Source organism: Vipera berus, assembly GCF_964194415.1.
Source record: "Vipera berus genome assembly, chromosome: 6".
Lineage (NCBI taxonomy): Eukaryota > Metazoa > Chordata > Lepidosauria > Squamata > Viperidae > Vipera > Vipera berus.
Window position 1 is genome coordinate 57300855 of NC_138208.1, and position 25940 is coordinate 57326794.

General features: G+C 36.0%; 1 protein-coding gene across 1 annotated transcript in view; it reads right to left on the reverse strand.

Annotated features, from left to right (window-relative positions):
* ANKS1B (ankyrin repeat and sterile alpha motif domain containing 1B) overlaps nt 1–25614 on the reverse strand; it is a gene marked incomplete at its 5' end in the record, with an annotated part of 314200 nt that extends 288586 nt beyond the window's left edge. The window contains 3 exons of the mRNA XM_081331696.1: nt 1973–2129; nt 15699–15779; nt 25481–25614. Coding sequence (XP_081187822.1) covers nt 1973–2129; nt 15699–15779; nt 25481–25614 — 372 coding nt within the window. The remainder of the gene's footprint in view (nt 1–1972; nt 2130–15698; nt 15780–25480) is intronic.
* Between the last annotated feature and the right edge of the window lie 326 nt (nt 25615–25940).

Genomic DNA, 25940 nt, shown 5'->3' on the forward strand with positions numbered 1-25940 from the left:
TATTTCTTTGTTATAACATTGCACTCCCTGTCATAACTAACACTTATTACTCCAGTTTCCTGATTCTAAAGTTATCATTTGTACAGTACTTGCAATTTAGCAATCTGATTTTTTTAAAAAAGCAACCAGAAGTAAACTATAATTTCAGATACAACAACTTTCTTTCATACATTTTTCTTTCTTTCTTTTTCATAAACATGCCTATAAAGAAAGCAGCTACTATACTCTGTGGCTCTAATTCCTGGGAATAAATGTTATTTTCAACATTCCGAAACTCTACATTAGATGTTCTTATACCAAAACTATAGGAATTATGTAAAGGTAGTATTTTTTTCAATTTAACAATGAAATAAAAGTTTGTTTTAAACAAGTGACACATTCTACACTCTTTTCAACTAGAAATCTGACAAACAAGCCAAATACTCAAATTTTCCATTTTGTAAAATTCATTTATATTATACTTTAAAAGTTCTCTAGATCCATCAAATTTACAGTATATTTATTTTTTCTAGTTTTTCCTAAATATTTTCTAGGAGAAAGGAAGAAGGATGATTAGAACATTTTCCTAGCTTCATAATGGTCTTATAATAGATACAAAAAACTTAAGTCTTTTCTCTCCACTAGTTTAAAGTAATAACAGCTTACCCTTTGCAATCCTATTATGCCTATAGTATTTTTTAGATGGAAAACTCTTTAAAAACAGTACTGTAATTGTAATGGTATGCATTTCTAGAACACATTGCCTGATAATAGTGAGAGTTTTGAAAAAGAGAAAAACGAATACGGTAATAATTTCTGCTATTTTAATACCATTCTAAGGTAGAGGTCCCCAACCTTTTGAGAACCAGAGACCAGTTCCGTGGAGAGAGGTTTTTCTGCGGACCGGAGGGGGCGTGCTTTCATGTACTGTCTGTATCCCACAGATGGGGCTTTGCTTGTTTGTGCAGATCTGTCTCTGGCATGCTGCAGCCCAGTGCCAGTCCACAGACCAGGGGTTGGGGGGCCCTGTTCTAAGGGACTATATGGATGTGGTAATATACTTCTAGGATTACATCTGCTGCAATTTAATAGACCATTCTATCAGACTGTATATAATCATCAAGACTTTCCTGAATAATAACAGATAATATGATGATGAATTATATTATATGAATTGCTGATCATATTTTTAATTGAATGTAGATAGTTTTTATATCTGTCTTTATATTGGTTCTTAATTTATTTTTATTGGATTGTTTTGACCTATTGTTGGTTGGCCAGAGTCACTTAGATGAAATAAACACACATTCAAATTAATTCAAATCAAATTAATGTAGATTTGAATAGCATACATTATGTCTTATTTTATGAAATGCTACCAGAGTGTTTAATATCCAATATTGTTGCATATAGGATGGTTGAATGGAGAATTCTAAAACATTTTGCAAAGCTTACAAATGTTAAAGATCATAGTAAAGTTGTTACAAGTTCCCAGTTTTTAAAATTCTTGATAAAAAATATTTACAGAAATAACAGCAACATGCCACTGTTGATTTAAATAGACCTGCTCTTAATATGACTTTAGTCTCCTTTGATTTTAAGATACAAAACTGTTAGCATATCAATAGAATTATGTTATTCATTTATAGCATGGAATTACAATACTTTTTTGTAGCACAACCAACCTATAAAAATCAGTAGCACTTGTTCCAAATACTATTTTTATTATCTCAATGATAAAATAAGATCTGCTAAAAAAAGACTGAACTAAATACAATATCATAGTAACTACAAAAAAAATCTATTTTGATGTCAGATGTTTGCAAAATTGTTCTACATTGTATAAAACCTCTCATCCATATAACCCTTACCCAGATAAATAATTATTTGCCATGAAGGAACTTCATATGAATCCAGTCATATTTCTGTAAGAACAAAAGGATACTTACTTGTGTTTGCTGAAGATATAAACAAATAAATTTAATAATATCACCTGTTCATTCACTCTGGAATGTGATGGCCCATGATGGATAAGAATCTTCACAATCTCTACATCTCCTTTCCAAGCAGCCAAGTGTATAGGAAAATACCCTTTATTATCTGCCACATTAGTGGATGCTTCATACTGAAGTAATTTGATAACTACATCCCTGAAAAATATTTTAAAAATGCACTAAGGATTGACAGATTCCTTCATAAAACTGTGAATTTATAGCACATACTGATAATATATACCAAAAACAATCACAAAATTATTCTTACGACACTGTCATTAATGCTAAGAAGCAGGAAGCAGATGTGTTTAAGAAATTTTAAAATGATTATAATGATTATAATCATCATACTCTTTAAATCACCACTGAATAAGATATTAGGAATTATATATTCATAAAAGGTTTACTCTCTTGAGAAATGCTTTAATTTGGAAGATGGTAGTTAATGGCTAAATCTCATATTACAAAACAAATATAAATCACAGGAATTACAGAAATATTTCCTATTAGAGGTTCACAGTTAAAGATTTTGAAACTCCTATCTTCCTTCAATGATCTTCTCAGCAATCATATAATAGTAAAAAAAGGTCACTCTTATAGGTTCTGTCAGTGCTTTTTTTGTAAAAGAAAAAGGTGCCGGAACTCACACATGTCATACAACCCACCTTGCCTACCCTACAAGGTGCTGGAACTCCGTTCTGAGCATTCTATGAGAAAAAAAGCCCTGCGTTCTGTGAACTATCTTTCCAGCTACAAAGAATTGCTAGGTTTGGAATTTTGTTTTATGAACCACTGAATTTCAAGTAGTTGTTTATAATTAGGCACCATAAGCCAGCATCCCCAATCTTTACAGGTCCCTGGACCAGCAGTGGTGGCGGCAGTATGGGGGTGGTGGAGAGGGGATGGTTTCATGCACACATCTGCCACTTGCACAAATGGAGCATTGCACACTTGCTCGCTGCTTGCGCAGACTGGTTCTTCAAAAGCTGTAGACCAGTACCTGATTGCAGACTGGGAGTTGGGGACTCCTGCCATAAGCAATTGCTGGAAATTCTGGGTATCAAAGTTCCCACAAGCAGAAGGCATGCAAGGCTGCCCTATGATCTTGCTGGCCACTGGATCTTGGACAAAACGGGTTACAGAAAAAGCTCCTGCTCCTGTTTAACCTCTCCTGAGGAACATAATTTTTTATCAGATTTTTGGTACAACTGTTGACTCTTGGTGACTGTCTTAGGCTGACATGCTGCATATGATTCAACCCTTATATTCCAACTCTACTTCCTCATTGCATATCCCTTCTTTTTTTTCCAATTCCTAATTCCCTAATCACATTTTGATTCCGTTTCTTTGATCTTGTGAAGTACCAGATTTTTCTTCACTATCTTTTCTTCAAGCAGTATATTTCTCTATGAAGTTATATTTTGAGAATATTCTGTATGAGCAGTAGCGAATAAAAAGATTACATGTACCAAAAGAGCATATCTTGCAAAAAATTATGATAAATAAAACTTTCAAATTTATTTTTGAAAATAAGTGGAAAACCTTATAATTGTCCTGAAGATTATTTTGCTATAATTACAATATTCATCTATCCATGTCAGGTATATGCAACCAGAACCATTTGTGAATAGACTCAAATAGATATTTTATTGTTGATCACTTATCTTTCAAGAGCTGTCTGCCTTGACCTCAGACATTTCCTATCCTGAACCAATTCCAAACTGGAATGTCTCTTTACTCCCCTTAGAGGAGCCCCCTCTACTTTAGCCAGTGATTCCACTACAGTCCATTCATTCAAGCTTATACTGACCTAAACCCTATTGAGAACTTTTGGGTCCTTCTTAAATTTGAGATTTATGATGAAGGAAAACAGTACACATCTCTGAACAGTGTCTGGGAGGCTGCGGTTGCTGCTGCATAAAATGTTGATCGTCAACAGATCAAGAAATTGAGACTCCATGAAGCTTGTGACTGTTATTGAAAAGAAGAGTGTCCAAAATATTTATTTGTACAATTTGAGTTGTTTATTATTCTCACTTTATCAGATGCAAATAAATGAATGACATGGGCATATTTTTGTTTTTCATTTAGTTGCATGATAATTCTGTACACTAATATTTGCCCAAATAATGTGCACACATAGATAGTCTCCTAAGAAAGCCAAAACCTCAATTTTACTTTGTTAAATATTCAGGTTTGAGGTTTATTAACATTTTGGATTGACCAAGAGCACTGTAGTTGTTCAATAAGAAAATTAATCCTCCAAAGTACAACTTCCCTAATAATTGTGCCCACAGTGTATATGTTACTCGATTTCTAAAGGCTAGAAGCTTACTGATAATAACAAAAAATAAAACATAGAAAATAATTATAAAAGTATAATATGCCTCCCTGATGTGTTAATGTTTGGGCAGCAGAATCTTAAAGCATCCCTAACTGTTTCTCTGGACAGCCATGAACAGCCAGCAGTTCAAAAATATAACATGAAGGATATGATATGAATACAAATAGTGCTTGATTAACAATGGGAATAGGCTTTAGCCATCACTAAGCGATGTGATCTTAAAGCATGACGTCACATGATACCACTTTGCCACAGCAATTCCAGCACTCAAAGTTCCCTATAAGTGAATCATTGTAGGTCATTAGTGGGGATGTCAGATAATCATTATGTGACCTCCTGTCAGCTTTCCCACTGGTTGGAAGTCAGCAAAGAAGTTTGCAAAAGTTCACTGCAAGGAAGCCAAAATGGCTGGAACTCTAAATCATAAATATAATTTGTTCAGTGCCATTGCAAGTTTAAATCATTGCTGAATGAGTAGTCATTAACCAATGAAAACCTGTACCTGAGAATTGTTTCAGGTATGTAAGACAATTCTAAGAAGGCTCAAGCAAGAGATCATTGTAGATGACATTCTCCCAAATTTGGGAAAAGCAGTAATTCTCTTTTACCCGATCTTACTGAGTAGACAGATTCAAGCTTGGTTTATTTTCTTGCAGAGGTTTCATTACCCAACTAGGTAACCTCATCAGTGCTCTTCAACTGGTAAAACAGAATTTCTCAAAAAAATAAAATGCAGTGTTCCAGGTATGCCATAAGATGGCACTAGTCTGCTACAAAGTAAATGTTCTTTACTAAGAATATTACAAAGTATTATAGATCTCAAGAATGTCCTAGACCTAGAGACAAAAAAGAATACCTTTTTGAATATGCTTTCAGTCAACCTTTATGAATAAAAAACATATAAACTTTAGCCTGATGCAGAAATACAAATCACAAATCTAGATACAACATTTGTGGTCATAATGTTTTATCTTTTTCTGCAGCTATAAAATCCTTTTGAAGTAAAGGACTTGGACTTTTCTTTTTCTTGGAGTTCAATCAGAGGATGCAAAGAAATGGTAAACATGTTTTTTTTCCCCCAAGCCTTGATCCAGTTATTTCTCTGGCATTTTGCTTGTAATTCTAAAAGAGCAATAGCTTTTCTGTTTTCAGCAAAGCAATGGTCTGTAGTAAACGGTGTATGTGACAAGAACATTTCTTCCTCATGGGAATGGATATTGAAAAGATTTGAGTCTGCAGACTGCATTATTGTGAATACCTGGCAAGACTTCTGACAAGTAAGTTGCTTTCACAATCATTCATTAATTTACAATAATTCTGTAGGAGAGGAACAGGCTGAGCCTGAGGGAGGGATCAAACATATCACCATTCTTGAGTCCCTTCGTGCCCAAGAGATCAAGTCCAGCATATCTTGAATTCCATTGACTCTTATATACCCCAATTTTATTTAACTGTTAATAAATCAGATTCTTGTAGATAACATAAGCTTGCAATAAATCTTTATATTCATTTGAACTGTTTGGACTTCTGATTTTCCCATGCTTGACAAATTAAAAAAAATATTATATGGGTATAGCTTAAAAAGTTTTTCTTTTTTCAGTGAACTATGATAAGCACACACTGCATGGTAACACTCATTTTAGACATCATTGACTAAATCCATCAATATTCTGGGTATTGTTTGTTCAGATAAAAGATCAAATTCAACATGCCTAACTCCTAACTTAATCTTCCAATTGCACTCACAAGCAAGAACAGGGATATGTTGAAGAAATTAAAAAGTGTCTCTGTAAAACAGTTAGTAAAATGCCTAAGAGGGGACTATATTCTAGATTTAGCAATAAAGGAGAATATTTGTTGCCACCGCAACAAACAAGGAGCTGCACGTGTTCTCAGGTGCTGCAAAGAAGGCAATAGCAGCTGTAGGATACTTAAAAGTCTACAACGGGGAGAGTTGCAGCATCAGTTTTGTTACTGGAAAGGCGAAACTAACACCACTACAAGGTCACACCATGCCCAGATTAGAACTCCACAGTGCTGTTTTAGCCATAGAAACAGCAGACCTAATAACTAAAGCAATGAACCTTGACTTTCAATCCATCACCTTCTACACAGACAGCAAGGTGGTGCTGTACTGCTTCTACAACCAAAGCAGACACTTCTACGTCTATGCAAACAATAGAGTAGAAAAGATTAAAAGATCTCCAAGCCCTGAGCAATGGCAAAATGTGCCAACAGATCACAACCCTGCAGACCAAGCTAAGTGGTCCATTTTTGCATCACAGTTGGCAGACTCAGTATGGCTAAAGAGTCCTGAGTTTTTGGCTCATTCAGACAGCCTGATGTCACCAAGACCAGAGCAATACGTGCTTCCAGATCCAGGTCAAGACGCCAACATTCAACTGCAGGCACTGGACATGGGAACAGAGAAACTGCCCGCTAGCCGTTTCCTAGAACCAGCCCACCTTAAACTCTCCTACAAACGGAGACCCCACATATTTGGCGTAGCAGTAATCATCTTGTTCACTTGTCTTAGCATTCCAGGAACTCACTTTGCAGCAGCCTGCAAGGTCTTGCAGATTGATGAAGGCATCTGTCATGACCCAGTAATTGACAAATACCTAAAGGTCCAAAATTGTGTTTGGACATTCAATCATCCCCATGCATCTCACATGGGAGGAGTGTGGGAGCGCATGATTGGCGTAGCCCGCAAAACCCTGGACTCTATATTGACTAAGACACCCACACTGTCACATGAGGTCCTTGCTACCCTCATGGCAGAAGCTGCAGCCATCATCAACGCTCAGCCTTTGGTTCCAGTTTTCTTTGTTCCTGAGATTCTTTGATTCCAGTTTCTTCTGTTCCTGAAGATCCTTCAGTTCCGGTTTCTTCTGTTCCTGAGAACCCTTTGTTTCCAGTTTTTTTCTGTTCCTGAGAATCCTTTGGTTCCAGAAGGAGACCTTGTCTTGCTGAAAGACAAGGACGCCCATCGGAGCACTTGGCCCATGGGACTCGTGTACCAGGTCCTACCCAGCTCTGATGGACTAGTTCGTCAAGTCAAAGTCCAGATCGTGAAGCCACAAGAGACGGGTCGCGACCCGCAGACTCTTAAACAGCTTTACTCCAGAGCGATCACTGAACTGGTCCTGTTGCTGAAGAAGACTGAACTTGAAGACTGAACCTTGAACTATGCATATTGTGTCGACCTCATGATTGCATTGTTTGATGTAACACTTTGCTTATCTCAGTTATAGTTATGCATGTTTTGTATTACCTTAAACTTAAGCATGTTTTGATACCATTTTTTTTATTCTAGTTAATGGTCAGTTAATAGTCAATATTGCATGCTTGATGCTATGTTTTTAGCTTATACTAGTTAGTTATAGTGGAAATTTATATTTCCAAGCGGGGAGTGTGCTGGACCAGTATATGTTCAGTTGCTCTATTTTATATCTAGTTTAGGAATTAAAAACTGTTTTAGTGCATTCAGCATTTACAGGGTTAATACTAGCAGCAATGTACGTAAGAACGTGTAGCTTTTACAGGGTTAAATGCTGTTTCCTCAAGAGATGCCTTATGGGAATTGTAGTCTAACTGTTTAGTGAGTACCATGCTTATTTAGTTAAGTGGGTGGAGTTTTAAGTTTTATGGTAGGACTTCCTGACTTTGTCTTTTGTTCTACATCTCTTCACGAATGCACGCAAGGAGGCTTCTTTGCTCCAAACAATATGGGGTAAATTTACCTTCAATCTTTTACACTGTCAGGATGGACAGATGTGCCATGTTGGAGGATCTTATCAGCAAACGTAAGTCTGCATAGGATGCCTGACCAATAAAATCTGTTTAACACCATTCTGCAGAATTTATGCTATTTGGATCATTAATTATAAAGCAAATTAATTCGTGTTCCATTATAAAGGGGTTTCTTGGTACTCTTTGAGCTTGATTATTTTCTTGAAGACATTTCATCACCCAAACTAGGTAACATCAGTGCTAGTAAGGAGTGGGGCTTGCCCTGAATTTATATTTTAGTGGCTTCCCCTGTTAGGATTGGTGGGAGGGGACTTGAAGTTTCTTTGGTTGAGCTATTTACTGTTAGATTTTTAGGAGTTCCTTGATTGGGGTATTGTTTACTTCTTGACTATTGGTCTTATGTTAATCATATGTTGTGAAATTAAAGATTTTTCATCATTTCTTCTGACTGCAAGTTGGTTTGAGTGGTCAGACACTTTTTGATGAAGTCACAATGTTTGGACAGACTTAAGCATAGTTTCAGTTGGGAAACTGGCCATGCTAGACCAAACCAAGTTCAAAAAACACCAGAGAATTCCTGGAAGCCTGGCACTCAGACAAATTGGCTATCCTTAGACACACAGACATAAACAACATTTACACACAGTACTATGCAAAAGAGACAATCAAGTCCAAAAGGAAACAAAAAGACCAGAACACCTCCCCACTAGCAATTAACATCCAGATGAGCATAGATGGACCAGTACATCTTTTTCTGCTATCAGTTTTCTACGTTTTTATGTTTCTAAACACTATGACTGTCAGTAACTCTATCATAGAGCATTTTCATGAGAGGAGTGGGTGGATTGCTGAGCAATAAACAGATAGCCCTGAGCAGATTCAATGGCTGAAAAGGAAGCCAGAAAAAACAAAAACAGACTGATCCAGAAGGAACAGGAAAGTTGACTAAGAACTAATGCTTTGCTGAGAAGCTTGTTTGAAATTAGTTCTTTGCATTCATGTGATGTTGGCATAGAACAATGAGTACAACTGACAAGATATAGGCTTCTCCAGGAAATAGAAAAACTAGTAATTTCTAATATATTCTGATGGACTGCCATGAAATAGAAATTAAAAAAAAACTTCAGGGAATATATTTGGTACAGTAAGTAAGTAATTGAAAGTAAATACTTTTTAGAATTATCTATATGAACAATACCACTCATATCTAAATTGCTTTCCAGATTCACCCTGTGAAATGTTTATGTAAATAAGAAAGTGTTCATATCCCTTATACCCAGGATAGATATAACCCACTGAACCTATTTAGGATAGTTAGGAAGCTAGAATTCAAATGGTCCAGGTCTACCACCTGATGGAATTAATTGTACTATATTGCTTATTCTCGAAGAAGAAATAAAATACCAGATTCTAGAACAAAATGTGCAGGCAGGAAAAATTGAAATGAGCTTTACAATATATCCATTATTTATGAAGAAGCTGTTCCATATGATATTGTGACACATATAAACAAAACAAAAAGACCTTCTCCAAAAGAGATAAGAAATATCACAGCAGATAGTGGCAGCACCTAGATATATCTTTGATATGTAAGAAAGGGAGGTAGCAGAACTTAATGAGAAATCTCTTCTATTCCAGGCAGCGACAGTTACTACTTGAATAGGAATTCACACCTACTCACTTTTTAAACACATTTAACCTACTTTTCTGTGCTGGCCTTGATGGTTTCTTGCCACAATTGAGCAATAAAGGAACTCAGGCAAAACAATCTTTTAGAAGCAAAAGGTTCTCTTTATCAGTATCTTAGAACAGCAACTGTAAATGTAGTCAACAGATTTGTTATAGGTTAAGACAAGGAACTGAATAATCAAACAACAAATCTGAGGGGAGAGACAGTAAACAGGATGGAATGGAATCTAGATTTCCAAGCACAACACAGCAAGATAAACCGAATAAATCAGAGACTTGAAAAGTTTTCTCCTAAGGACTGAGGCCAATAAATCAACAATGCCAAGCCTCCACCCAAATGTACAGATAAGCTACAACACTCACTAGAGTTTGCTCTTCTGTTGGCCTGCTCTTTGGCAAGCTTTCGACCTATGGAACTCAATCTCTGCTACTGGATCTTTATCACACACTTCTACTTAAGACTGGGTATCTGAACTGCAGAATCTAGAAACAGGCAGTAGGGGTAGGCAAAGATTCCTTGGGATTTATTGGATTTGTCTGAACCAGCATGGAGTCCAACACTGCTGGACTCACCCAGTCCGGGATTATTGTCTTCTGCCTCCTCATCTGAAGACATATCCATATGCACTGTGCTGGACCAGTATACATTCAGCTGCTCCATTTTATATCTAGTTTAGGAATTAAGAACTGTGTTAGTGTATTCAGCATTTACAGGGTTAATACAGCACCCTAGCAGCATTGTATGTAAAACATGAAGCATTTACAGGGTTAAACATTATTTCCTCAAGAGATGCCTTATAGGAATTGTAGTCTAGCTGTATAGTGAATACCATGCTTTCTAGTTAAGTGGGTGGAGCTTTCATAGTTTATGGCAGGACTTCCTGCCTTTGTCTTTGTACTATCGCTCTGGATGAACCCTGGCATCTGGCTGGGAATATCAAGCTCCATCTTCAACATGTAACTTTGCACAGGATGGAAAGTTCATCATTTTTTTACCTAATGAGATGGATCCAAATTACAACCTTGCATTTCGGATGGACCATTGTTAGTTATTGAGTTATTGATATTGGACGCATGAGAAATAAAGTAATTTGTTATTCCCATTTCATTTGAGTTTATTCTGGCCATTTCAAGAGGGATCAGCATTCACATCTACTTGAAAAGGAACATGCACCCTTAAGTATAAAACCTCTTTTGGAGATCAGATTCTCTCTGAACAATTATATTCTCTCTCTCATGTTCCTTTTCTTGCAAGAGCTTAGACACTCTTGGCATACAGTAGTGGCCAAAATTGTGGGAACCTTTTGGGAAAAGTGTACATTTGAGGTTTGATGGCTAATAACACCACTTTTGGGGGGGAATAGTACCATAAAATTATATATGAATGGAAAGATAATTTAATCAAGAATGTAATGCAACAAGATTTGTCAAATTATCTGTATTCTATGAAAGTTTATAGCCAAATAACCAGAAAAAGGAAGCACAACTTGCTTAGGTTGATATCAGGTAGCTTTCCTTCATCTGATTGTAGCCAATGAGCATGAGTGTTTAGAGAGCCAATCAGGTGTCATCTTGTTTTGGCAATGAGCCAATCAGATCAAAGCAGGATTCAGTTATTGATGTCATGTACTGAAGCTGAGAGGAGGACATTTGTCAGTGTGTTATGTGATCGCTATCAAGTTGGTTGGGGTTTTTTGTGTTCTTTCATTTAGTGAGCTTGTAAAACGTAATAAAATTAAAGTAATGGTGCAAAGAGTTGACTGGTCACCCAGAAAATGATGTAAAATAGTATTAAGTGAACAAGGCTACAGTTATAAAGAAATTAGAAGAAAAATTGGTGGAAACTTAAACAAAGGTGGCATTTCTAAGTTTTTTAAGAGGTATAAGGAGACTCAGTCACTACAAAACCACACTGGTAAAGGCAGGAAAAGGTGCACAACAGCAAGTGATGATAGAAGAATTAAGAGACTGTGCCTACATGACTGAAGAAAATCATCTGGGTGTATACAAGATGAAATGGCGCAATGCAATGTGAAGTTGAAAGCAAGGACTGTTCAGCGCAGACTGCAGGAATTTGGCCTAAAATCTAGAATTCCATGAAAAAAGCCACTTTTATCTCTCAAGCAAAGGTTGAAAAGACTAAACTGGACTAAAACCCATCTTACCTGGACAGAGGAACAATGAGACAGTGTTATTTGGAGTAATGAGGCCAAGATCTCCCTATTTGGTAGTGATGGCATAAAATACGTAAGGAGAAGAATCGGAGAAGATTTGCATCCTGATTGCATTACATTTACCATGAAACACCCAGTCAGTGTAATGATCTGGGGTTGTATGACATCAAAAGGTGTGGGCAGAATTTATGTGATTAATGGGAATATAAAAGGCCAAAAATACATTAATGAAACACTTGAGCCCAAACTGAAGCCTTCCACACATGATCTTTTCCAAGACAATGAAACATTTATATTTCAACAGGATTCAGCTCCATGTCATGTTGCTGCTGTGTGCAAAAAGTGATTTCAAGATAATCATATTCCACTGCTGGAATGGCCTGGGAATAGCCCAGACCTTAAGCCAATTGAAAATCTATGGAGCCAACTAAAGAAACTTGTTAGTCAGAAGCAACCCAGCAATAAAACCCAGTTAATAGAAGCAATCATTCAATCTTGGTTTCACATTATAACAGCTGCAGAACTAAAGGACTTGGTTCACTCCATGGGAAGGCATTGTAAGGCCATAATTCATGCTAAAGGTTACCCAACTAACTGACATGGTGATATTTGTATATCTCATTTTTTCTATGGTGATAATTTTTGTATATCTCATTTTTTTCTACATGTTTCACTTTTCTTCTTTATAACTGCTATTCTAATAGCAAATCCTTCATAAAAGTTATTGCATTACGTTCTTGATTAAATTATCTTTCCATAGATAAATAATTTTATGGTACTGCTCCAAAAAAAGTGGTATTAGCCATCAAACCTGAAATGTACACTTTTCCCAAAAGGTTTCCACAATTTTGGCCACTACTGTAGTTTAGCTCAAATTTGTGATCAGTCTGCTCTAACCAGGTTTTAAGGTTAAGCACCTGTTCTTATGTGTACTGTTAGCAGAACCTTTTGGTAGCAGAGAAGTAAATCTATATTATAGGTTTAGCTAATTACAGTTATGATTAATCAGGTTAATCATAGATTGAAAATGTTCTCAGAAGTAAACTTTAGGAAAGACCTAATCTGGGAAGGTGCTGCATGCTCACCATTTTCAGGGATTTATTTTAGAATGAACTCAGTTATCATGTTTTACTTTCAGCTCATTTGTCTGTTCATTTTCTCCAAACCGCACAACTTGCTATCAGCAATTTATCATGGCAAAATATTAAATCACAGATCTCATTATGAAACACTAGTAACAGTTTCTGGGTAAGCTTCTTTGGAGACAAGTACAAAGATTATTGATTGATCAAAGTGATCTATGCTAAAAGTCTGGATAAAGGTGAAGCCACTTTATGTGTATGGCTGAATGTCAGCACAATCATGACAACTTTTAGCAGCCTTACCTACATCTTGAATAGGACTCATAGTACTCTCTAGGGCAGTATCTCTTCAATTCTCAATGCCTGCAGAACTTCAGCCCCAGCTCTGAGAATGAGAATGAGAAAAGCAGCTCTGAGAAGGAGAGCAACAAAAGCAAAGTTGCATTTGTCCCTGCTATGTTGCCCCCACCCTCCCAAAATTCAGAATCTAGGTAATCTAAATAATATGAACAGTAAGATTCTAGGGAAGTGTAACAAATCTGGATATAATCTCTAATCCAAAAAACAACATTAGAATGAGCTATCGAATGGACTGGGCAAGTCAAGACAATAGAAATGGAGGGCAACTGCTAAGTGATCTATTATTATTATTTATTTCTCCTTCATAGGCTGTCCTTCATTCAAAAGTGAAAGTTCAAGAACTGAGGAAATCCTATCAAGCACTGGAATTAATGAAGGGAACTGAAATGAAACTCATGGAGTTGGACTAATGATAAAGGAATTTCAGTTTAAATGCTGTTATAAGAGGAATTAAAATTGTCAATGTTGAAAATGTTGGCATTAAGAAAACGTCTATTCTAGTACACATGTTTGTGCACTACTTTGTTTTGTTCTACCTCACTATTAAGTACAATAGAAGAATAATAAAACAGTCTTGGCCTCAGACTACAAGAAAGACAAATGACTGCACTGTTGTAAGTCAGCCTAGCAACTTGTGTTGCATTACTAATATTAAATATAGTATCAGAAGCATGACCAAAGTTGAAATTCATAATGGAGCTGAAAGCAAAGCCTGTGATAGAATAATTAAACGTACAAGGCTGGACACCTGAAAAGTCTCCTCAGTTTCAAAGTCTTACGCAACTGTTCCTGTTTTTCCAAGCCTAGAATATATGCAGGCAAGAATGTCACCAGTTTTGAGTAGATGGTGGCCTGAAGACACAATGTCATACTTGTTTAGCCACACTATCACCCACCGAAATTGTTTCCTTACAAAGACTGCTGTCAAGTAAGAGGATATATTTATGGCAAGAGTATCAACTTTAATTCTGCTAATGTTCATAGAATGTTCCTGTAGTTGTAAAACTTCCAAAGAAGAACCCTTTGGCCTATAAACCAGAAGTAAATAAGGATGAGATGCAAAATTAGCATGAGAAAAAAGCATAACAAAAGAGGAAAGAACAGGAAAATAAGGACAACAAACAATAATGGAAAGAGCATGGAAGTTTGGGAACTATTTCAAGTTTGGGACATCTGCACATTTTTCCTTTATCAAAAGAAAAAAAAACAGCAGTCTCAACACATGGTTAACAAAACGACTGAGGAATCCCCACTGTAATGAATTTAGAGATAAATGGAATTCTACCATAAATGTATGTAGTCACCAAGATTTCTATAACATAACTCCTATTTTTTATTTCAATTAATCAGGTTAATAAGACACTGAAAATCTAGTTTGCTTGATTCTGAGCAGTTGCTAAGGGCTTGAAAATAATAGTTGTAATTATAGTTATAATAGTTATAAGACATCACCTCAATAAATGAACAAGACAATGCTATGCTGTTAATGCAGCAATACAACAAAATATATAGGGTGACAGAAACTTTTGCAGTTCTAGTATATTTGCAAATCCACAGATATAACGAAAAAAGACCAGAAGTACTTCAGGAAATATCATGGACATGGAACAGGCACTGATCACCTAATAGTAGCTACTAAAACCTAATATCTACCGACCAAAATAAACAATTATCACAAAATAGTACTGTTGAAACATATTTTTAAAAAATCAGTCCAGGACAACAAATACTTATGGTATCAAGAGCTATTGGGAAGCCACCCAAAATTCCAGAAATCATACAACAATATTATACTTCTCCACCTTCACACTGGCACAATCCATCCATTAGGTTGAAGAATGGCCCTCACAGATATTTTTTCCCCAATAGCAGCTGTGTTGTCTAACTATTACCATTGCAGTAGATTATATAAAAAACCGCCAATGTAAGAATGAATATTATTGAGATCAATTTTTTTATAAATAAGACTTTTTACTGCTATTTAAAATAAAGTAGAAATCTAATTTGTCTCAAAGAGGCCCTATCCTGTCAAATCTAATCAGTTATGAAAAATGTAAGTTTAAAACCTAAAAACTTACTGACTCAACAACCTAGTCCATATCTGTACTTTATTCATGTGTTGTTCATTAAAAAGTCACTATATAGAACTTTACTAATCATTGGAGTAGATCCTGCTATAGTAGGCTTCTTCAACTGCAAAACTTGCATAAATATTCTGCTAAAATCAACATAAACACAAAAATATGATAATTTTATGCAGCCTAGAATCAATACAAACATGCAATACAAACTAATTCCAACATAATAGTAATATAGCACTTACTTGTGACCATTCAAAGCTGCATGATGTAAAGCAGTGTATCCTGAACTATCTGTGCAATTTATATTTGGTCCTCGCCAGATGCTGAAAATAAAAAACAAATTCCATTGTAACAGTATAAAGTTACTAACATTTAATAAAGGATTAAATATTATTATGAAACAAATCAATGACATTTTAATTGTTATAAAGGTAAAAGAATAATGTTTTAATTTTAACAGTTAAAAACATGGTATGACTATTTTATATATGAAAATAAAGAACAATTTCATTGTAACAATATAAAGGTACAAACATTTTAAAATGATTAAAGATTAATATGGAACAAATAAAAACATTATTTTGTCATAAAGGTAAAGGAGTAATATTTTAATTTTAACTCTTAAAAACGAGGTATGACTAGTTTAGACATTGGAACTTTGATACTGATGGCAATCCCAGGTGAAAAATTACCATCTCAGAAAAGCTGACTTTTCAAGTTCCTATGTAAAGTACATACTTGGTATTCCAGAGTGTAAACTGAAGAATTTGTTGATCAGGAATAAATAAATAGGAATAAAATTCTTTTCTCAAGAATACTGGGCTTTGCCTTACAGTATAGAACAAGGGTAGGCAACCTCGGCTCTTTTATGACTCATGGACTTCAACTCCCAGAATTCCTGAGCCAGCTGGCTCAGGAATTCTGGGAGTTGAAGTCCATGAATCATAAAAGAGCCGAGGTTGCCTACCTCTGGTATAGAAGAAACTCCAGTATTCCTTTATTTATAATTACTAAGGAATTATTTTTTTACTCCTTTACCCAAGAATAGGGGAGAAAGGTTCTGAAGAGTTAACAATTCAGAGGACAGATTGCTGGTTAAACATTTAATTACAGTATAATCTTCATATGAGATTCAAGGTGCTGGTGATGACCTATAAAGCCCTAAATGGCATGGGTCCGGATTATCTTAGGGAGCACCTGCTGCCAGCATCTACTTCCCATTGTCCTGTGCGCTCCCACAGGGAGGGCCTCCTCAGGGTCCCGCCGGTCAGGGAGTGCTGGCAGGCAATCCCCAGGGGGAGAGCGTTCTCGGTGGGCGCGCCTGCCCTATAGAATCAACTGCCTGTGGAACTCCGGATCGCCCCCGACCTTCGCTCGTTTCGCCGGGACCTAAAAACCTGGCTATTTGAGTTAGCCAGCCTGGACTGAGGGATTTTAAGGTTTTAAATTTTAAATTTTAAACTCTTTTGGGGCTATTAATTTAATTTTATTTTAATTTGTACATTGCACTGTTTTAATTTGCCCTGTAAACCGTCCTGAGTCCCTCGGGAAAAGGGCGGTATATAAATCTAAACAAATAAATAAATAAATAAATATTTATTTAGTTAGTAATGGCAAGCTTGTTACATTTGTGTTTTGCATGAACTGGAACTAAGAGTTCTTCCTGCAGCTTACTTCTCTTCTTTTTGCACATCCCTCTTTGCACTGTATCTACAAATTATTAAGTATGTACAGCCTGATTAGTTTTTTACCTTACGTCTAACCTCAAATACAACTAATAAGAAAGGGGGTGGGATTTTGTGATATATGTTATAGTTAACATGAAACTTTAGCAAATTTTCCCAAGTGTTAAACACTGATGCTGTATAGTGATTGAGAAAAAAGCCACTATTTTTCATGTAGAGTTTCATGTAGAGCAGACATGTCAAACACAAGGCCCGGGGGCCGGATCCGGCCCGGGAAGTGGTTTCATGTGGCCCGCAAAGCCATCCTGGAGACAGTGAGAGAACGGCCCCCTCTGCCTTGGCCCTGGCCCAGAGACCCTCCTTCTGCCAGAGACCCTCAGATCTGTCCCACTCTTGCCCAGGCCACCATAGGCACCCTTGATGCGAACGATGTAGAGCTGGCCACGCCCACCCAGTAGGCCATACGCCCACCCTGGCCATACCCACCTGGCCCCTTGAGGGCAACCGCAATGCTGATGCGGCCCTCAATGAAATTGAGTTTGACACCCCTGATGTAGAGATTCTGATTGGGGTTTAGCAGGTAAAAAGGGGCAAAGAGTAAACAACTACAATTCCTAATATAAAGAATATCTTCCATGATTTACCAGAATAGACTGAAAGCACTGCCAGTACCATAAAGCAGCTATGGCCCAGGTATTACCGGCTTTTAACTGTTCAACTTTTCCTCCCTTTGTATGTATTTTTTACTAGTCACATTTTTAACTTGTCAATGTTTGATGTTTTCAAACTGTAAAATTTCTAGATACTTGTAGGTTTCATTCTAATGACTCCTAATGTTGACAGGCCCACATTTTCATTTCCAACCACAAATTCTATCTTCCACTGCCTCATTGCTTTTTCTATAAACATTCTAATGTTTTTACTGACATCAATTATTTCCAAACAACATTTGATGATCAAATTCTATAGTAATGAATCAAATATCTTTTTATTATCAATTCAGAACATATATAAATTGGTTTCTTGGCTTTTGTAAAATTATTTTATCAATTAGAGGTTTTATTTATTTATTTATTTATTTGTTTGTTTTTATAAACCGCCCTTCTCCCGAGGGACTCGGGGCGGTGTACAGAGTAAGGTAGGCAAACATAATGAAACAGTACTGAAAAACAATAATCAAAACAAACTGGGACCCCAATTAGAGCTATCAGGCCAGGCCGGACTGCTGGAACAGGTAAGTCTTTAAGTCGCGCCGGAAGGTGCGGAGGTCGGGGGCCATCCGGATTTCAGTTGGTAAGCAGTTGCCATTTTGTGCCTCTATTTTTCCTTTTATTTCCTTTCTCTTCTACTGAAAGGATGTTATTTTCTTCTAATATAATCTGTGAGTAGTTTAAGCATTGTAGGCAAGCATATTATTGACCTATAATTTCCTGATGTTGTCTCTTTCTGTAGGTCCTTTTTGAATGACATACAATTTTGCCAGTTATTAACCAATTGTTGATATCTCCTTTAAGTAACACTTCATTAAGTGTTTAGCAATAATTTGAGGTAGGCTAGTCAGATATTTGAACAAAAAGCCATGCAATTGATCATTTCCAAGATATGTCCAGTGTCAACTGAAAATGAATAAGGAACATGGCCACAGCCGTGCTCATTTTCAAAGTTGACAGAATCATGACATCCCATTTTTAATCCTTTTTACTGCATTTTTAACTATTTCTGCTGTTATTATTAGTTTTCCATTTGATTTTTACTAAATTTATCTTCAAATTCTTTTATCCATCCAGCATTTTATTTTATTTTTATTTTATATTTCTATTAAATCTATGTAATCCAGATTTAATAATATCTTAAAGGACTATCCTAGATATATAAATACCATATAACTGTTACCCTCACCATAATCTGTAATAAAAACATATTTTAAAATCTTTGGAATGATGGATGGACAGCAGTTTTAAGGCATTTGAAAGCGCTGTTATAATCTGTCTCAGTCATCTTTTTTCAAGATTAAATATACTAGCCCTTTCAATGTCTCTTCATAAGACTTTGTTTTGTTACATTTTTCTAAATCTATTAGACTTTTATCTCTTATCTCTTTATCACTTCAATAAAATATGAATTGTTCCTAACCCCTTAGACCACACAATCATGAAATGCAGAAATAACAATTCCTCTAACACTTACAAATGCACCCACAATTTTAAGACCGTATGGTAGCATAGTACTGATAAGAAACATGATAACATTAACTGTAGGGATTAGCCTGTAAAGAAATTAAGTACTTCAGCCTAAATAGACAAGAACAATCTTTGTGATTCCTCTCTGGATAAGGAAAGGACTTGGGATCACCCACAAGTATCCCAGACAGTTGTTCCTCATAAGGAGACTGTGAGACAGTGATTTTTCTGGCAGGTTTATTGCTCTGGAAGATGAGAGATTGTCATCTTTGCCCAAAATGCAGTCGACACCTTTATAAAGTTCACATACTTCCTTTCTTAATCATTTCAGAAATTGCCTGTTAACTATTTTTCAGATATTAGGAACTTCCACAATAGCAAGTTTTACTACACTTCAGTCCTTTGTGAAAGAAGTTTTATACAATTTTAAGGATTTTAAAAAATCTCTCTTTTTGGAATAAACTGCAAAAGGGTATTTAGAACACTGATTTTAGAAACTTAACTCTGCTCACTGCCAGGAATTCTATCCTGACTAGCTCAAGTTTAACTCAGCCTTCCATTCTTCTGATGTCAGTAAAATGAAGACCCAGATTGTTGAGGGCAATATGCTAACATTGTAAACTTTTCAGAGTGCTGTAAATGCACTGCAGAACACTATATTAGTCTAAGTCCTATTACTATTGATAATATATTAACCAGCTCCAGGATGCCACTTCTCCAGGTTAGTTGGCAGAGCCAGGCCAAAAGGGTGGGTGTGGATCTCACCTTGGGGAGCACAATATTCCAGAGGATGGGTATCACAGCAGAAAAGGCTCTTCTCCTGGACTCTGCCAGTTGAAATTCCTTCACCAATGGGGTCCACCACATGCCTCTTCTGCTGGCACGGTAGAGGTTCCTCAGATAATCTGGACCCATGCCATGAAGAAGGTGATAAGCAACACCTTGAATTGGACCCAGAAGCAGTGAAGCTTATGGAATAGTGATGTTACATGGACCACACAAATGTGTTCTGTACCAGCTGAAGCTTCCAGATACTCTTCAAGGATAGCCCCATGTAGAGTATGTTACAATAGTCCAACCATGAGATGACCAGGGCTTGAATGACTGACTGCATTGGACATATTGAAGGATATTTGTGAACAAATGATCCAGAAGTTAATTTTAAGAATGTCTGCCATTAATGATATGGAGAAGGAGCATGTTTTACTGGATAGGATTGAAACTGATATGCTAGACTGGGTATACAAGTAAAACCAGCTGATATCAAGAAACCAAAAAAGGTGATCTGGATAACTTTCTTATATTGAATTTACAAAAAGAGATTTCTTAAAATTTTCAAGAATTTTGTGAGACAAGAGATAGAAAAAATTAAAAGAAATCAAGTTATTTGAGTTTTGCTGACCAGGACTGAAGAAAGTTATCTGGATTTGTTTATAAATAAGAGATATGAAAAGAAGACATCATTTCTTGTATTTTAAGAGGTGGTAAAACTATTTATACTGTACATGTTGTTATAAAGAGAGAAATCAATTCTTTTTATTTTATTTCTTTCTTTACAATATAAATACACACCCAGGTTGTACCCAAAAACACCTTTGTGCCTTCAGCGCAAGCAGCATTTTATGACACTAGACAAACATATGGAAATACAATATAGAATCAAGAGAAAATCTGACTATGTACTTGCCAATGGTTTTCTTATTTACAGTTATTAGACAAATGAGTTTATGGTTTTGAACCTGAGTTTGAAATGCAGTTATGTACAAATGATGAACATGTAATTTCTAAAGTGTATAAATTTCTATTGAAATTTGAAACAGAAGAACAAGAAGTGTGAGCCTTCTTAGCTAGACAGGAAATAGAACATTTGAGCTACTTCTACTTTATTATAAGACTACATTAACAGAATCTTGCAAATCTGACAGTACAAATCTTTTGTCATTTCCTTTCAAGTCTGAGAAGTTAGGGATGACCCTTCTGAGCCTCTTTCCCCACCCATCAGGCAACTGCAGGCTGTGTCCTCTCTTATCTGATTGTTCCCTGAGTAGCATCTCTTCACCTTATTTCTCAAAGTCTTTCTCACATACCATTCCAAGTGAAGTATGATAAAGTAGGCTAAAAAAATGGTTATAATATACAGCTGGAACTATATGTGGTTGAAAGAATTGAAATTTCCATTATTATAATCTTTAAGATAATGTTTATAAAATGATGTACCATTGGTATGTCACCAAAGAAATAGAGGATGCAATAGAAATCCTTTCTCAGTGCCTGGATGCTGTTAGGACTCAAAGAGAAACAGATTTGGACTCAAGCAAAATGGAGTGACTGTTAATTCAGAAGTCTACTGATTTCATAATAATACCAACTGATTTTCAATGGGGTTGTGCTCTCTCAGAAAGAACAAACAGAAACTTTGACCAAGACAGCCTTTGCCTTCCTCTGGTAGGTACATCCATTCTGGTCAAATTTGAACAGGGTACATTGAGAACGCTCACAAATATCTTTCTAATCTCATAACGTAATAAAATAAAAAATGTAATAATAAAAATAACTGGATTACTAGATTTCCAACTCACTCTATATGGGACTTCTCTTGAGGACCACCAGAAACTTCAGCTACCGTAGTCTTAAATGCAGCAGCCTAAGTGCATACTGAACAGTCTTGGTATCCTACATTATACCATTCAGAAACTGCAGTGGTTATTACTATTTTTAAGTACAGCTCAAGGTATTGGTCACTATTAAAGCCCTATATTATGTGGCATTGAACCAAGGTGTTTTTTAAAAAAACAGCACCTTTCCCAGATAGATTCTATCCAACCAAATTGGATGATCAGGGAGTGCCTGCTGAAGATCCCTCCTATCACAAGGTATAAAAACAGGAATATGACACAAAATGTTGTCTGTAGGATTTCTTACTTTTTTGCCCCTCTCCCTTAACTCAAAGGCTACTAATAACTTCACTTTTTCAGGAAGCCTTGGGAACTGATCAGCATTCTAACATTAAAAGGATCAGCAACTTTAAGAATAATGCTGTCAAACCTTGCCATACTGTACAAACATATCCAAGAAGCTCTTTTATAACAACAGAATATACTATTAATTTAAGGAATATGTTCTGAAATTCCTCAAATTTCAAAGGACATTCAAGCAGGATCAGGAATGTAATCCTCAAAATAATCTGGATTGTTTCTGTGCCTCCTGAAAATGCAACTTTACTGCTTCACACAACATATTTTGCATACAACATATCTATGAATTTACTATAAAGAAGAAAGTGGAGGGTTAAATTGTTTATTAAAATACAGGAGACATATAGTTAGCTATACACCTTCACGTGTAATATTTATCACATCAGATATTTCCATGAGTAGGGCATTGTGTAATTTTATTTCATTGAAAAGAAAGATAGTACTTGGAATAAATGAGCATTTTTCTTAACTTTTATAGGCTAGGCTACAGGCTCAATATACACTATTTAGAGTGAACAAACAGTAATTTTTGCTAAATCCATGAGAGGCAGAAACCTCTACTTTTTCCCATGCAAAAGTAGGAAACTTCAACTCACTGAAGTCTACCTGTAGTATACTAAATAACAGTTAAGAATTCTGTTTTGGAGCTGATTATCGCAAAAATTACTGAGACTCTTGAGAAAGGGGAAAAAAATAATACCCCCCCACACACACACACCTTTGACAAACCCTAATAAAACTTCAGTAACGATCAGAAAGGGTTTTTTTTTAAAAAAAATTGTAGTATTATTATCATTCCCACTTCCAGGATTTATACTATCAGATGCTAGTGATCTGAGCAAGCCAATTTGATCAGCTTTTAATTTTATGTCCCATCCTTCCAGTGATTTACCGGTAATCTGTATTCCATAGGTCAATAACTCCTAATGTTTCATAGGTTTCCAAAATCAAAATCTCTTGGTTAAGACATGTTTAACTTTTTTTAGATGTTCAATAATGTAAGGTCTTTTGTGTTCCAAATAACTGGCTTTATTAATTTTGTATTCACAGCATAACCTGAACAGTATTAAAGGAAATATATTATATTCCCTCTTGATTTTTTCCATGGATGTCAATACTCAAATACACAGCTAAAATCTGAAGGTTGTTTGAAGTTGTCTGAAGGTTGGATCATTGCAAGTGAACTAATTTTTTGTTGTTAGTTTGAGAGACATTTCACTGCCTATCCAGGCAACTTCCTCTGTCAGAGCAAGACAGTTGGGCAGAGAGTTGTTGGAATGTACCAACTCCTACCACACCAAACTCAGGGATTTCCTCCCCAAAGTGCATTGCAAAATTTCTTTACCTTCACTTTCAGAATGGTAAAATAATAATATTACCAAGAAAAGTTAAAACCATTAATATTTATTTAAATTAATGTGTAATATAATTCACATTTTATATCAATACATATTCTAATTAACTTATAAGTTGTGCATAGGGAAAATGATTACACCACCTAACAGGTTGATCTTGAAATATATATTTGCTATACTATTATCTGAATACTTAGAAATTAGAAACAGTTTTTCTAAAATGAATATACATATTTTTAAAAATATAAATTTGTGCAGTTTATGCTGTACTTTGTTTTTAAATGCCAAAGGAGAGATGTTTTGTTTAATTTAACAAAACATTCTTTGTTAGCAATCCAAATTTAATTAAAAATGTCTACAGAAAGTAATGTATTTTTGTAAATTTATTAATCATCACTTTTCTATAATAGCAAGTTACACAAAGTTTGTAATAAATATATTCCTTCAGTCTTTGAACATGAGTGAACAAAAAGATTTGTACAGCTACCAATCTATTGTTAATATTCAAGCAAATGTTGTGCAAATAATTACCGTAAAGATAGATGAGTTACTATGAAATGAACATTACATATAAAAATTGTAGATGTGTACATGCAAATACAAATGCTACAAATAAATTCAAAATGTATTTAAATTGCTCACATTACTTAGGTTATATATTGTATTACAGTTTCTAACATGCTACATGTATGCTAAGAAAAATTCTGCTATTGCCACTCTGAAAAATTGCATAGCTAACTAAACTACTACTGATTATAATTAAAAATGAAACAATTAAAAACCATTTTAAGCATTGTATTTATAGAGATAGGGGCAGGTTGACAAAATGCAAAGAATCCTTGAAAATTAAATGCTCTTTTTACCTATTACTGAAACAATTTTCATTTTTTTATTTGTTGTGATGATGCACCTGAATTATTAGTTAAAATTTTAGGTTAATATACCATGATGTTAGTGTAATTCTATTTTTTTTAAAGTGTGCTGAAATCTTTTGGCTAGTTAAACAGCTATGAAAAACACTTTACCCATAGTATACTTAGCATCTCTCATATTAACATAACTCTACATGTTACACACTGTCTGAATTAAAAGTTTGTTGCCTCCTTCTAAAAATGCTTACTAATCCAGTTCTTCATAGCTCTAGAAACCTTGATCACCTGCTGCACACAATGTACACCAATTTTTAGAGACAGCCTCTCAGTTGGAGTTCAAATGTTTTCACAATATGCTACATTACCACATCATGTACCTGATTTATCCTGGAAAAGCCAACAGCGTAGAATTTGCTACAGTTACGAATACTAAGTCTACATATCAGGCCTGCAAAAATCTGGATGACCTCTAGATGGCAGAAAGGGGATACAGAAAACCTTTATATCTTTTCTGACATGCAGAAGTCAACCAGAGTTTTGCAGCCCTGATGTGGCAGTCCTACATGAGTAGGGAGATTGGGTAATTTGGGGGGGGGAATCAGTGGGCATAGAGATTTCTTTTAAAAATAAAAGAAATAATACCAATGTGTACATAAGAATGCCCAATACATGCCAAAGTTCTGTATTGGTAAAAGAAACCCACCCAATCAAATACTTTCTGACGCATTGGCAGAAAGAAACCCAAAGACTAATGCCTTAATGTCATCGTAGGTAATGACACAAACCTCTTTCCACACCTGAACATGCTCAGAAGATAAACTGGTTTTTTGTTTTTGTTTTTGGTTACTAGTCATAACAGAGACCAGAACGAAGAGGAAGGTAATGATGATGATGATGAAGATGATGGTGATAATGAGAAGGTTACTATTCCAGACCTGTTGGGAAACGTATCCCTACCTCAGCAAGTTGGATAAAGGGATAGGTCCAGATCCACTGCCCAGGAGCCCTCCTTTTCTGCCAGCCAAGAGTTTCTCCACCAAAGCCACATTCCCAGTGCGAGCCGCTTCCAGTAGTTCCTGGTCCTTGCCCATGGTCGGGAATCATCAGCGAATCTTATTGCCCACCCGGCAACCCTTCCAGAAACGCGGCGCGTTACCCCCGTCTCCCCATTCAGCAACCCTCGCCAGAAAAACAATCTTCCCCGCTCTCCATTCAAGCGAACTGAGCAATGAGGTTATTTCCCACAGTCTTCACCGACTACTAGCGGAAAGCGGGGGGGGGGAGAGGGGAGGGGGGAAGGAAGCATCCCTCGCTAGACCATTTCTGGGTGGAGTGTGGAAGAGCAAAGAAGCTACGGGCGCCTTCCACCGACACGTTAGCTCGGAGAAGAGGAATGGAGAACTCGGCTCCTCCGCCA